Source organism: Sphaerodactylus townsendi, linkage group LG05, assembly GCF_021028975.2.
Source record: "Sphaerodactylus townsendi isolate TG3544 linkage group LG05, MPM_Stown_v2.3, whole genome shotgun sequence".
NCBI lineage: Eukaryota > Metazoa > Chordata > Lepidosauria > Squamata > Sphaerodactylidae > Sphaerodactylus > Sphaerodactylus townsendi.
In genome coordinates this window covers 52,805,000-52,820,055 of record NC_059429.1, presented here as the reverse complement: position 1 = coordinate 52,820,055, position 15,056 = coordinate 52,805,000, and the positions used below count along the sequence as shown (strand labels likewise).

The window sequence follows — 15,056 nt, the reverse complement described above, 5'->3', positions numbered from 1 at the left end:
ACCAAACTTGGCGGAGGAGCATTTTACGAGCGTCCCTTTAAATCACCCCCTAACATTTTGGCCTCCCCTTCTAAAATGTAAAAGTGAGGAGATGTAGGGATGCACTGCTGACCCAGCAGCACCGTAAGTAGAGCGCTGGAACACCGGCGCTCCTACGGTCTTCTGGTCGCACCGCTCCCCCGCCCCTCACCCCCCGATGAGTCATGGGTCATGAACTACCTGGCTCACAACCACCGGGTGTCCCAGACAAAGGGACAATGGCCTTGCCCCCAGGTGAGGATTAGGCCTAGACGCTGATGCTCCTCTCCGCACGTAGCAGCCAGGTGAGATCATGCATCACATGATGATCTCTCAGTCTCCCGCTCTCCCGCTCTCCCGGAATCCCCCCCGTTCCGCCCTTCTACATGCCCCCGCTAGAATCATAATAAAAGGTGCCAGGAGCCAGCACGCGGCAGAGTCGCTAGGAACACGGACACCCGCGCTCCCGCTGCTGGCGCTCTCCACCAGATGTTATCACCGCGTCTCGTCTCGTTCTTGCTCTGACCTCGCGGCACGACTACACTTCTGAATGCCCAAAAGGTAGTGGAAACAATATTTCTGATGCATCTTTGAAGAAATAAAACATCTCAGAAGAAATAAACTCTAAACCTCTGAATACCAGTGCTAGAAGGCAACATTACAAAAAGCCCTATGCTTCTTTGCCCCCAGGCTAATCGGTTGGCCACGGTGTGAGACATGATGCTGGAGTAGATGGACCACTAGCCTGGTCCAGTAGGACTCTTCTTATGTTAATAGATACTTCTAAACATGAACTCAACAAGGCATCCACTGTTGGCCATCTTCTACTGCCAGTTTGTTCATTTGCTTAGGAAAATGAGATTGGTAGGGAGGGCCTGTTAGTGGTGGACTTGTTACAAGGTTTACTCACACTTAGGAGAAATTGTGCACTTGAATCCAAACCTTCCAAACTTTAGATGCACTACAAGTTGCCACCAACTCTTCTTTTCCTGTTTCCTCTACAGCACGCACAAAGGGCTAGGGGAAAGGTTTCTCTCATGCTGCTCTAAGCTCTTTGGCATTGCTTTTCAGAAATCTTACATATTTGTTATAAATGGCTGTTGAAGTTGCCAGAGGAAATTCTCCCTACCATGGACAGCACATAGCTCCCTTCTCTTAAGTTCTCCAATTTCACACTGAACAGCCAAAGTATCGCAAGAAACTGTTTCTACCTGTTCCAAAGTTCAGTGTGGAATGAAAGATCCCAGCCTTCTCCTCAGATCTTAAATATATGCAGAGAGTTCAGGGAAAGTGTAGATTAAATTCCTCATGTTGTGCTGAACTTTATAGTAGGTGCAAGTGGCAAAAGAGACCTGTGTTCTATGTGCTCCAAAGCTCACTGAGACATGTGAAAACTTAGAGAAGAAACCTGCACATTATACAATGCTGTAAAACTTGTCCTTAGTGACTTGATTTTGTGGATACCTGCTTTCAGAATATAGTGACTTTATAATAAGTGCTAACTATATCAAATCTGCAGTGCGCCTTAGTCTTCTTTGCAAAAGGAGACAATTGTATATAGCACATTCAAATCTGGACACATCAGTATAAATCCTACTTATATAAATCCTGCTTATAAATCCTACATCATGTCTTCTTGCTAAGGATTTTTTTTCATACTTTATGTTCATGGACAATTGTCTATTAAGTTAAGATTTGTAAATGCTGTCAACACATTAGCCCACGTTTTCTTGAACAAATAAGTTTTCTATATGGCCTCATGTGCAGTCACTCAGGATTGTCGCCTTTAATGAGTTATCTTGTCTAGTTGAATTCTTGATGAGTAATCTACTATATATAAAACATTGCTTTACTTAATCTGTTTTTACACATTTCTGGATTTGTAACATCTTTATAACATCTGATGATTCTTTACAGGTAATTCTTTCGGATACTGCCAATAGATTATTTCTTGCTGAAAGTGGAAGAAAAATTCTGTCTGCTTTAACTGTGAAGGCAAAAAAGGTAAACATGTTTTTCTTATAGGCCTTTATATGAGGTGCTGCATATGGAAAGTATTTTACTATCTCAACAGTTTTCATAATAATCCTAAGTGGCAGGAAATATATAGCACTGCTTTGCAGATAGATCAGTAAGGGAGGCTGAAAGCCAGTTAGGACTAGATATCCAAAGTATTACACCTAGCCAGAAATGTGGCAGTGTTGGACCAGAATACCAATGTGCATTACTGTCAGCCAGGCCTATATGACTAAATCTGGCGGAATACCTATAAAGAAGTACTTGTAAAGAAGGTTTTGTTTTGTTTGACTAATAAGCCGTAGATGCAAATCTAGGCTAGTTGATTTAATGAACAAGAGCCAACGTAGTGTAGTGGTTAAAGTGTCACACTAGTAACTGGGAAACCTAAGTTTGAACCCCCACTCTGCCATGGAAACTTGCTGGGTGACCTTTGTCCACTCATACACCCTCAGCTCCAATCCTGGCAAGTATTTGGTTGAGAGATCTCCAAGGAATGCTAGTGGCGTGACACTGAGGCAGGCAATGTTAAACCACCTCCGAGCATCTCTTCTCTTGTTTTCTTTTGCTGCCGCGAGGAGCAGAGGTGAATTTGACTTCTCTGATAGCTGAGCTTTGTCAAGGCCTACAGGGTTGTCTGGGAACAGCTTTGACTATTTTTTTCTAGTTTTTTTCTTTATCTAGTTCTACTTAGTGTAGTTTGTTTCTTCATTTTTCTTTCCTTTGAGTTACTTTCCTCCCTAATCACATAACCTAGTTAGGGAAAGTGGCTAGCTCAGGTATATGGCTGGGGGAGGGAAGCAATCCATATTTGGCTAAAGCTCTTAATTTGCTATCAAAATGCTCCACAGTTGGCCCTGCGCAAGCATAGTCCTTGATGTGTCTATACAGAGGACCACTAGATGAACAACAGTTACAGTAAGGGTTGTGCTGTTAGTTTTCCTGAATCAAAATTATGTATATAATTAAATTGCATTTACTTAAGTCTTTGTTTTCTGAACGGTAGGGAAAAAATACTGAACTTAGAAAGCACAACTTTTGTAGTAAATGAAAGAATTTAGACAGAAACTGTCTTGTACAGCAATGGTTGGTCTCGTACGGTATCTGAATACCAAGTTAAATTTTATACCATTGAAAACACTGATCTCTTCAATAGGGTATTATCGTGCACATATTATATTAATTGTGGATAATATTAGTCATACACAGACCACAAACCTATACTTCAAATATACTGTATATGTGTATAGTATACACAGAAATTACCTTTATCTAATTCTTACATACAAAATCTTCATACTACATGTTCTTAGGGTTGCCAGGCTCCTGCCAGGGGCAGGAGAACCCTTGTCCTGGTCGCCACATCTCAAAAAGGATATCGAAGAGATAGAAAAAGTGCAGAGAAGGGCAACGAGGATGATTGAAGGATTAGAGCACCTTCCTTACAAGGAGAGGCTGCAGCGTTTGGGACTCTTTACTTTGGAGAGGAGACGTCTGAGGGGGGATATGATTGAAGTCTATAAAATTATGCATGGGGTAGAAAATGTTGACAGAGAAATTTTTCTCTCTTTCTCACAATACTAGAACCAGGGGGCATACATTGAAAATGCTGGGGGGAAGAATTAGGACTAATAAAAGAAAATACTTCTTCACGCAACGTGTGATTGGTGTTCGGAATATGCTGCCACAGGAGGTGGTGATGGCCACTAACCTGGATAGCTTTAAAAAGGGCTTGGACAGATTTATGGAGGAGAAGTCCATCTATGGCTACCAATCTTGATCCTCCTTGATCTCAGATTGCAAATGCCTTAGCAGACCAGGTGCTCAGGAGCAGCAGCAGCAGAAGGCCATTGGTTTCACATCCTGCATGTGAGCTCCCAAAGGCACCTGGTGGGCCACTGCGAGTAGCAGAGTGCTGGACTAGATGGACTCTGGTCTGATCCAGCAGGCTAGTTCTTATGTTCTTATGTCCGCAGCAGCCACTGCTGCTAATCAGCTAGTTGGTGTGGGAGTCTATCCACAGCAGGGGAGACCTAGCCCAGTGGCACAGCAACATCACTTCTGGCGAGGGGAGAGGGAGGAATGGCCCCTGTTCCTACCTGCCCCTGAAACTTTTCAATTTTTATCCCAGTCTTCATATTTCTTAGCAGGTGATAGAGAGACATTTTCCATGTCTGCTTATGTATATGAATCACATGTGAATGTTGATGTTCAATCAGAAATTACTTGTCCCAAACCAAGCACTCTTTACATACACAGGCTCTTCTTATGTATTCCTATTTGTGCATATGTATTCCTATTTGTTCACATTAACTTCTATCTCTGTGACAGCTCTGCATGCCCATATTTTAGTGTGCAAAGAACTGCATTTAATTTTGAAATTGATGGGATACCTACAGAGGAGCTTCATGTTCTTATGACAATGCATAAATAAGTTTGAATTGGAGCCAGACATTCAATTTTGAGATTATTAATTATTATGCATCTTTCTCTGTTTCAATTCAAATCAATTTGTTCAAGTTGAAGAGAATTCAAAATTATTATTTTTAAAAAAGTTAAGATGTAAAGGGAGTCATGCTTAATTTTCATGCTACTTCTTGGCCTGTCTTCACAGAATCCAAAGAAGTTTGAAGAAGTCTTCGATGAGATGATTTCTTTCTTAGAGCAAGCAGATCACTGGTCTAATACTGAAATGGAGCTTGCTGCTTGGGGAGTAAGTATATTCTGCTCTTTTAGATCTCTTAAGTTGTTTGTAATTGTTAACTGTTAAATTTACTGTGACCAATTACCAAGATTCCCATGACATCAAGCAGAATTGGCTGGGGAGTCTTTGTTTTGGGGCATGTTTGACATTATTACCCACCACCCTATTTACTGTGAGACAGGTATTACCCATCAGCTGACTTTTTGCTTGCGTTGGGGGTGGGGAATGTTTTGCAGGTTCTCTATAGTGCATGTGTGCTTTAATTTTTAATATAATCTTTAATTTTGATCTTTAATCTTATCAATAGATTGATATATAAATCTTTCAATCTATCGATAGATCAATATATTGACATAAAAAGGCAAACTATTAAAGGAAAGTCTTGAATATGGCATCTGTACACTTTGCCCAAATACTGTCTTTTATGGCAGGGTGTTGTGGGGGAGGGGGAGTAATGGTGGCGTGCAAACTGCAAAACCGCAAAAGGATAATGTGATAATGACAGATAATGTGAACTGCCATTTGCTGAGCTTCCTTAGTTCATGATCGTCTGTCTCCCGATGTTCTGTAAACCCAATGTTCTGTAAACCCAAAATCAAGACCAACAGGCTTTTCTCAATGTGGTCTGGAATAACTGATTGTTTGTGTATAAAACTTTGAGGTTCCAGATGTCCCAGTCTGTTGATCATAGAGTTGGAAGAGACCCCATGGGCCATCAAGTCCAACCCCCTGAAATGTAGGGGCAAATTGGGGGTTTAGACTGATTGACTAGTCTTATTATTTTTACATTTTTTAATATTAGTATCAATTTATCAATCTATCCACATGGCTGTTTTTTTTAAAAAAAATCTAAAGATCTGAAGATATGCAGGAATGGAAAGGCCACAGGAAATAGAAATGATACAGCAAGACAAGTAGCTGAAAGTAGTCGGCAACAGGGAGGAGGGTGAGAGGGAAGCGTACAAAGTAGCGTGAGGGAGTGGGAGGGTAGGACTGAGTGGGCTGGCTGTGGGCAGAGAAAAGAGGTCTGGGGTAAAGCTGTGCCCACTGGCAAATCTGTCCCACTCTGGCAGCAGAGCAAAATTAAAATCGTGCTATAAGTAGATTTGCTTGCCATACAGAGTGTGGAAAGTGGGGCTAGAGAAAATATGTCCATACAAGAAATCTTGCCATGGTGGACATTTACCTCTACCACATAGCAAGCATCTTGTGTGTAACTGGCCTGTGTTTACAAAACTACAATTTCCGTACTGATCTTTATTTGTTTAATTAAGCAAGTTATTAAAAACCAACAAGACCATCTGGGATTTCTTGATGTGAATAATACCAGAAATATTTAATCAATTCTGCAAATATGTTCAATAACTCCACTTTACTGTGATCTTAATACAGGTGAAACATTTAAATTTCTATGATGTTGTTCTGGACTTTATATTTATGGATTCATTTGAAGATTTAGAAAATCCACCTATGTCTATACAGAATGTGGTTAACAACCACTGGCTAAATTCTTCCTTTAAAGAAACTGTAAGTGTTATTATTTTACTCAGCTTTTTGATATTTTATATGATTGTTGCAGAATATGTAGGTCACATTTGCATTCCTCTGAGCAATGTTTAAATGTGTAAAAACTGCATTATGGGAAACATTTTTTTGGCTTGTGTAGAAATTTATAACCTTGAAGCTGAGAATAATATGATGAATATTTATACCTGCAAGTATTTACATTTGCTTTCCAAATTTTAATTTGCTTAAAAATAACCATAACATTTAAATAAATTGTAGTAGGGTTCTTACTAATTTGCTTAATAAAGGTAGAAAGCCAGCGTGGCATAGTGGTTAAGAGCAGGTGCATTCTAATCTGGAGGAACCGGGTTTGATTCCCTGCTCTGCCGCCTTGATCTGTGGAGGCTTATCTGGGGAATTCAGATTAGCCTGTGCACTCCCACACACGCCAGCTGGGTGACCTTGGGCTAGTCACAACTTTCAGAGCTCTCTCAGCCCCACCTACCTCACAGTGCTCTCTCAGCCCCACCCACCTCTCAGGGTGTTTGTTGTGAGGGAGCAAGGGCAAGGAAATTGTAAGCCCCTTTGAGTCTCCTTCAGGAGAGAAAGGGGGGATATAAATCCAAACTCTTCTTCCTGTTCTTCTAGTACGCACATGAGTGTGAATAAATCTGTCATTTCCCCCTATGTCTAAGCTGTTAAAAACTGAGCTTAAAAAATCTGACCATTCAATGTTTCCACATCTGCTCATATGTCACAGGTTCCTTGCAAGCTACTTACTCAGAAATTGTTACTCTACAATTACCAGTTACCAACTGCAAGGCTGGTGTGACAGTGTGTTTGTTCATACACCCCAATGCTGCCCAGTTCAAGATGACCAGGCACTCAATATGTACTTGGTCTACCAATGTGTGTTAAATATATAAAGCTTGAATACTGGATCTCCCAACTAACTGTGGTATGTGTTTACATACATAATTTCAGGAGTCTACTACAAAAGCTGACTCACCATATTTGAAGCCAGTCTTGTGCAGCACTGATTACATGATCTTTGTGTCAGTCTTGAAGCTATCTGACCCCTTTGTCTTAGAGCCATTTTTCAATCATTAGAGAACTTTCTTTTTTTCTTTAGAATTCTTCATTATTTCATTATCTAGCAAATTCCTCTGTTTCTGATCTTCCTCTGAAGCCCTTCCAAAAACTTCTACAAATACCTAGTGCATTAAAGGAACACAAGCTAGGATCACGGTTTTAGTTGAGGACTTTAGTAAGAAATAAGAATTGCCTTGCTGAATCAGACCAGGGCTCTTCTAATTCAGCATTCCATACAAAACAGTGGCCACCATGGTCCCTGTAGGTGTACCTAAATAGGGCAAGAAAGTGAGGGTTTCTGTAGGATATCTACCTATGGTATTCAAAAGTATGAAAATGCACTGAATAGGAGTACGCCACTATAGTGCCCAAAAGCTAATTACCATTTACGTAGTCTGTTATTTTAGGTGTATTGAGATATGACATATTTGAGATAGTCATTTTTAAATGTTCAGAAGGACAGACGTGGTCACTGGAATGTCCCTGTTACTAGAGAAGCTGTCGTTCATCTTTATCATGACGAGGATGTGGGTGCTGGCTCATGGAGAGACCTTCTTGAGAACATTAAGCATGGTTAAGCCCTATCAATGGCCATTTAAGTTTGCAGCTAAATGCAGAGCCCTTTGGATATCTAAAGGACCTAGAACTTCAGTGTACTTCAGAGTATTTATTGGAATAAGACTTTAGCCATTATGACATGAGCATACAATTCCCTTTGGTGATTGCACAAGGCATGGTCTTATGCTTTACTGCTTTTGTTGTGGTCATGTGGTTCTTTACTGGATATGTAGAGAACATTGACTATAAAGAGCGAAGCAAAGGCATGGAAAACATGGTCCCAGCTTCAAGATGGGAGGGGGGCGGGCGAAATAGAAGCTCAGTGGCAATACATAGGTGGAATGCAGCTGTTCCCCGGTGATACAGGAAAGGACTACGAAAAAGGAGAATCTGGAATTATCCTAGGGTACTGCAGAGGGCTCAGAACCTTTTGTTGTGCTGGCCTGTATTAGTTTTCAAGCCACGAGCAGTTCTTTTTTCCGCTTGCTTTGATTTATAATACAATTAAAATAAATTTCCTAAGAGAAAAAAGACACACACACTGGGTAGTTTCCAGTCATCTGTTGATACTGACCTCACTGTCATTAGAGGCCAGAGGCCATTTTCTCCCTCTCTTCACTGCAAACCCACTGCTTGGTAGCTGGTCCATATGAATTCTGCCACCCTCTGTCTGTCTGCCTGTCAGCTTCCACTTCTCATATGCAGATGTTTAGAAAGTGTTTATACAATAAATCTTAAAGCCAATTCCTAGGAAAGACCCCTCAGCAACAGCACCTTCTACTGACTGATCACTGGGTCCAACACACTGTCTAAGTGGTTTCAGTAGCATTTTACCTCCTAGCTCAAAATAGTCTATCACTCAAATTCTGTTATGTTTTGTGGGAAACAGAAGCTTGGGTTTGCCATCTGTAGATTGTATTGCTCCCATCCTTATTAGGACAAAACTGCTTAGCTGTATCAAAAACTATTTATGTTTCTTTCTTAAGGTTTTTTTTTTAACAATGTGGTCAAAACAAAAGTATGTATGGCTTTTTTAAAAGTCTCAAATAGTTCTGGCTTTAAAACATCTTTCAGCATGAAAAGTATTCCAGGGACATGTTGGCTTGAAATGTAAGCTAAAATTGTACTGAAATGCAAAAATAAAATGTATTTACTGGCTTCTACATAACTTATTACAAAAGCCATATATTTCAGAAGACACTAGCAAAAACTTTAGTCCCTTGCAAAAGCAAATGCTTGTTATCATTTTGGTAAATTAATTAATATTTCAAAGAACAGAAGTTTCTGTGGTTAGCAGAAATCATCCCAAGCAAACTAACAGAGCAATCCTAAACAGAGTTGTGTGTGTGTGTGTGTTTGTGTGTAAAGTGCAGACTTTTTATTGAAGCTGACTTTTATTGACTCCAGCAAGGGACTTTCAAGGCAAATGAGAAGCAGAGATGGTTTGCTATTGTCTTCCTCTGCAGAGTCTTCCTTGGTGGTTTCGTTTCCAAGTACTGACCCTGCTTAGTTTCAAAGAACTGATGATATCATGTTTTCGTCCCTCCATCAACAAAAGTTACTCCCTTTGAACTACGCACATTATGTCAGTGGACTTAGAAGGATATAACTCTGGGTAGAATTTCATTGCAAGAAAAGAGCCTATTTGCAAATTCTGTATAACATTCTGATTGAACTTCAGAACATAAAAGTTCCGTTGTTAAATAAAGACTTGTTTGATCTTGTGCTTTACATAGTTCAGACAACCACCCAATCTTTGTATAATGAAATTTTTATAGGATTTGACAAACATAAGAACACATGCATTACACCAGTGGGACTTCTGAAGAACTTTTGAATTTACAAGTAGCCAGATCCAGAAATCTCAAGAAATGTACAGTTCACTTCCTAATTGCCTTCTACTTTGCTACCACTGCCAGAAGACAAGAGATATCTCTACAGCAAAATGAATACTCTTGAGAAATCTGGCAAAGTATTGTTGTAGCCTCACTGATTATACTTAGAATAATATGAGAGTTATGCCTGGGTAGAGAAACTCCTTATACAGGAGAACAATTATGTGCACACCCTGACTGTGTCCAGACCTGCAGATTTTCATGCAATGCAATCTATTAATTATCTCAGTGATTCCCTAATTCACTGTCTCAGTTTGAAAATATATAGTCTCCCATGGTTCATTTTCTCCACCTCTTGTTCTTCATTTGAAAGCCGCTTAGTTATTGAGCCACAAATCTTCCTGAGGTTTGGCCTGGACAGATGTCCATGCTGCATGTCTTGCAGGTTATAGTCTCACTTTTCCTCTCATTATTAAGCACATTTAAATTTTGTTAAATTTGTACCTTTGCCTGTTTCCCACTAAACTTTGCTAATATATTTTAAGTACAGAGTCTGGTTCACTGATCAGGCATCTATTGTGTTCATGATTCTATTGTGTTCATGATCTATCTTTTATGGATGAAGGGGATTGGTTGGGTCTTTCTGAATATGGGTTTAGGCCTGGTTATGGAATGGAAACAGCCCTGGTTTCCCTGATGGATGACCAGTGCTGGGATATGAACATAGGGAGTGTGACCTTGTTAATTCTCCAGGTTCCCTCAGTGGTTTTCAGTACCATCTATCATGCTGTTCCTCCAGAAAGCATTTCTGGGTTGGGATTGCGAGGCACCATTCAGTGTTAGTTCCAGTTCTACCTGGAGTAGGTTTCAGACGGTAATGCTGGGAAATTTTTGCTCATCTTCTTGGCCTTTGGGGTCCTACAAGACTCTATTTTATTCCCAATGCTATTTAACAGCTACATGAAACCACTGGGCAAGGTCATTCAGAGATCTGTGCTGGGTTGTCATCAATATATGAATGACACTCAGAACTCTCTGATGCTTCCAGCTGGTCCTAGGAAAGCTGTAGAAATTCCAAACCAGTGCTGGGGGCAGCTTTGGAGTAAATCCCTGATAATAAACTGAAGCTTAATTCCAACATGGCAGAAGTGCTACTGGTGAGTAGAAGGTCTGACCTGAGAGTGTGGAACAACTCTAAAATCAAAAGTTACAAATTGTGGCTTGGCGTACAAGTTACAGTTCTTGGATTGCTGAAGTGTTGCTATAGGAAAGCATATCTTCTCACCTATAGCTGTATGGAAGCCACTTCCCCATAGAGTATAATTATTGTACAATGCAAGTGGGACAGATTTATGTTGGACTTTCTCACCCAGTGTGTGTAGCTCTGAGGAATGTATGGTACAAATAGTGTTGCCAACTTCCAGGTAGCACCTGGACATCTCCTGCTATTATAATTGATGTCCAGATGATCAAGATCAGTTACCCTGGAGAAAATGTCTGCTTTGAAGAGTGGCATTATACCCTACAGAGGTTCCTCCTTTGACTAAGCCCTGCATTCTCCAGGCCTCAAATCCTGCACTCTCTAGGCCTCACCTCCCAAATCTCCAGTGACTCCCCAACCCAGAGCTGGCAATTCAAGGTGAAAACAGATGTCAAAGATGCATGACATCAGGTAGAGTAGCTGTATTCCCACAGCTACCTGTGAGAATATCACGGAGAAGTAAGTCCTATGTTGTGTAGGTATGCTGTGTTTGATGAAGATCAGGGGCATGCATCCAGGGCTGCCCTTCAGCTTTGCAAGAACTGGCTCAGATTGCAAATGGAATGCCTCCATAGCAATCAAGCAGCCATAAACAAGGCAATAAATGCAAGCTTAGGGCTATTGTTTAAACTTGTAATAATGCTATGTTAAAATGACAACTGTGAAGTAAAGTCTTTATTTACAGTCAATGTCCAAATACAACTATGGTTTATTAATTTATATTCTGGTTGAAATGTATAAACAGGAAAGATTTTTTTAGGTGCACAAATAATTTTAAACTTTTCATATTTAGGCTGTGGCTTCAAGTTGTTGGTCTGTTTTGAAACAAAAAAAGCAGCAAATGAAGGTAAATAGTCTTCTAATGTTTACAGATAGTGACCGTGTTTTGTACTGCAGGTTTTACTTATGCAACTGGAAATTGTAATCGGTTTCTGCAATATGTATCCTGGGAATCAAAAACTGCCCAAAGTTTCAACCATACAAATACTATTTTATATCTATAAAATTAATGCATATTGAAATACCTGCAGTCTTATACTAGAGCAAACGTTAATGTGTGCAATAAACAGTTGGCTGCAAGTTGTAAATCAAACCTATGGCATCAAGTCAAAGTGTAATCAGTACAGGGAAGATATAGTCCCTGCCATTGATGCATGGAGCAAACGGTGGTAAAATTAATGACAAATTCTACTGGTTAAGAGCCTGACCCAGTAGATCTGGTTGTAGAAGACTGAAATGAGATTTGCTGGATATCGTTAATGTTTTTAACTTCACTCATGTTATCTTCATTCTTGGCACTGACTTATAGTTGACTTGCATGATTTCAAAGTGTGAATACCTAATAGATGTCCTTCTGCATCAGACTATGACAGATATAGTCCAGTATCCCATTTCACACATTGGTGTACCAGTTGTCATGAAGGGCCAATGAACAGGGGCCATGGAGGGCCAATGAACAATGTTGCCTCTTGGAACTGGAGTTCAGAGGGTTGTTGCATCTAGACATAGCTAGTAGCTACTGTGCGACTTATCTTCCATGAACATAATTTAAGTTTGTTACCAAATATTTTATACCGTAGAATCAGAGTTGGAGACTACAAGGGCTACCCAGTCCAACTCCCTGCCACACAGGAACACACAACCGAAGCATTCCAGACAAATCCAGCCTTTGTTTAAAAACCTCCGAAGAAGGAGATTGCACCCACTCCAAGGCAACATATTCCACTGTTGAACAGACTTTACTGTTAGGAAGTTTTTCCTAATATTTAGGTGGATTATCTTGTCTCTTAGTTTGAATCCATTACTCAGTGTCCTAGTCTCTGGAGCAGCAAAAAACTTGTTCTCTTTTAAATATGTCATCCTTTCAAATATTTAAACATAGATATCATGTCACCCCTTAACTTTCTCTTCTACAGACTAAACATACCCAGTTTCCTAAATCTCTCCTCATAGTGCTCATGGATTCCAAACCTTTTACCATTTTGGTCACTCTGGTCTGGACATGCTCCAGCTTGTCAATATCCTTCTTGAATTGTGGTTCCCAGAACTGCATACAATATTCCAGGTGAGGTCTGACCAAAACAGAATAGAGTGGTACTGTTAGTTCCCAGTAGTTATACCTAGTGTAGCAATCTTAAGCAGGTCTCCTCAGAACCTTGTTCAAGACTACTCAATGGGGGTCCCAGGAAAATAACTTTAGTATTGTGCTGTTAAGATGGTAATTGAATAAGACTAAAGTGAATATCACCTAATCTGAAATGAATTATCCCCCTTCTTGTTTGTCCCATTTTGAACACTTACTGTCACTAGCTGACAGGTTTAAATGACTACACGGCATCTTAATTTGCAGTGATTGATATTCAGAGACAGAGAACAATTTACCTTTTCTGTGCTAATCATATCCACAGGTACATGATGGATTCTTTGCACATTTCTATGGTATCTGTGAACACATTAGTCCTGTTCTGGCATGGGGCTTTTTGGGTCCTCGAAACTCTCTGTATGAATTCTGCAGATTCTTTAAGGTATGAAAATTTGTTACATTAATTGACTATGTATTAATTTAAAAAGGTAACGACGGGAAATAAATCCAGTAGCATTATGTTTTCAAAATTTCACCACTGGCATATAAATTACTGTAATTTTTACTATTTATTTTCTAGGATCAGGTTCTTTATTTCTTGAAGGACATTTTTGATTTTGAAAAAGTACGATATTCAACAGTAGAGAGTCTAGCTGAAGACCTAATGCAACTGCTGATTCACCATACAGATCTTCTTCTGATCTACCTTGAAGCTGAATCATTGAGACATGTTAGTGGTTGTGTAAATGAACATGGACAAACAACGACCAGTAACCTTTTGGATGCAAAAGTACTATAGGGTCCTTAAAAAAAAACTCCACAACATGAGCACAATTGTTGCCTTTCCTTCAAGGAATTACTTTTACCCCTTCATTTTGAATAGGTGTCAGCAAACCAACAATGTTGTTAAATCTGGACTCAGGGAGGCTTTACAAATATGGAAATAACTGATAAAAATATTACTGTATATATCTGGAAAGGACATTTTGGCTGTCATTGGATTTATGTCACAGTTTGGTTTTTTAAAAGAGTCAAGTAAAATTTATTTGTGAAAATACTTTGCAACATATGTTATTTGTGATTAAAACTGATAACTGTGGAAAATAAGCTTGTCTCAAAAGTTTTGTATTGTACAAATTACCAGTTCAAAAGTCTCAAAAGCTCTAACTGGCCATTCTCCCCGCCCTCCCCGCAAAAAAGTTGTGTGCTTTTTTGGTATTTAGTGAAATGTGCAATAAAATAACACTTGCAGTGACAATATATTTATCTTGCCTTGATATTGTATTTTAAGTGTTTAAGCTATCATTTTTAGTGAATGATGAAATGAATGCTTTCATCCATTGGGTAACAACAGCTATTCTGTATGCACTGTTATAATGAAATGCTAACTCTTACGCTTATGTACACTGAAGTCTTACATTACACAGTACTGTGTGAGATCACTGTTTAGTGGGGCCTTAAAACAATAGTGTAAATGGTTCAACAATTAGTTAAGTTCCCTTCATCTTTAGAGGGCTTTTAATATTTTATATGAACTATGAATGAGCTGAATCTTGTCTTGTTTGAATATAGCATTCGAAGTATATTTTAAAGAAAAGATGTATGGAAAAAACTATATTCATGCAGCAATACTGAAATACATGTTTCTTTATCCTTTAAATCCATTTTGGTCTCTCTGTTTTTTTAAGCTGAGTTCCTACAAAAAAATGAGTCCTTTATACATGTACCTTGTAGAAAGTTCAGCATTTCTTCTGAATCTTTTAAATGTTCGGAGAAATTGTTTTCTGCCTGTGAAGTGTGTTTGTGGTATACATGGCTACTATCATATGACATTCTTCTGTGTTCCACAGTATAATATGATGAACACTGTACGATGGGTTGACCACAACAGTATACAATATTCCAAATGCAGCTGCCATAGAGATCTGTACAAAGGCATTGCCAGACTGGCTGTTCATTTTTCAGTCCCTTTCATAATCATCT

The 15,056-nt window shown here is 39.4% G+C and overlaps 1 protein-coding gene across 8 annotated transcripts in view; it reads left to right on the top strand.

Annotated features, from left to right (window-relative positions):
• MIGA1 (mitoguardin 1) overlaps positions 1–14,733 on the top strand; it is a 62,852-nt gene extending 48,119 nt beyond the window's left edge. For all 8 annotated transcript variants that reach the window (XM_048496867.1, XM_048496864.1, XM_048496863.1 and 5 more), the window contains 6 exons: positions 1,936–2,022; positions 4,649–4,747; positions 6,131–6,265; positions 11,784–11,837; positions 13,399–13,515; positions 13,654–14,733. In XM_048496867.1, the coding sequence (XP_048352824.1) occupies positions 1,936–2,022; positions 4,649–4,747; positions 6,131–6,265; positions 11,784–11,837; positions 13,399–13,515; positions 13,654–13,872 (711 nt within the window). In that variant the 3' untranslated portion in view covers positions 13,873–14,733. The remainder of the gene's footprint in view (positions 1–1,935; positions 2,023–4,648; positions 4,748–6,130; positions 6,266–11,783; positions 11,838–13,398; positions 13,516–13,653) is intronic.
• The last annotated feature ends 323 nt before the right edge of the window (positions 14,734–15,056 follow it).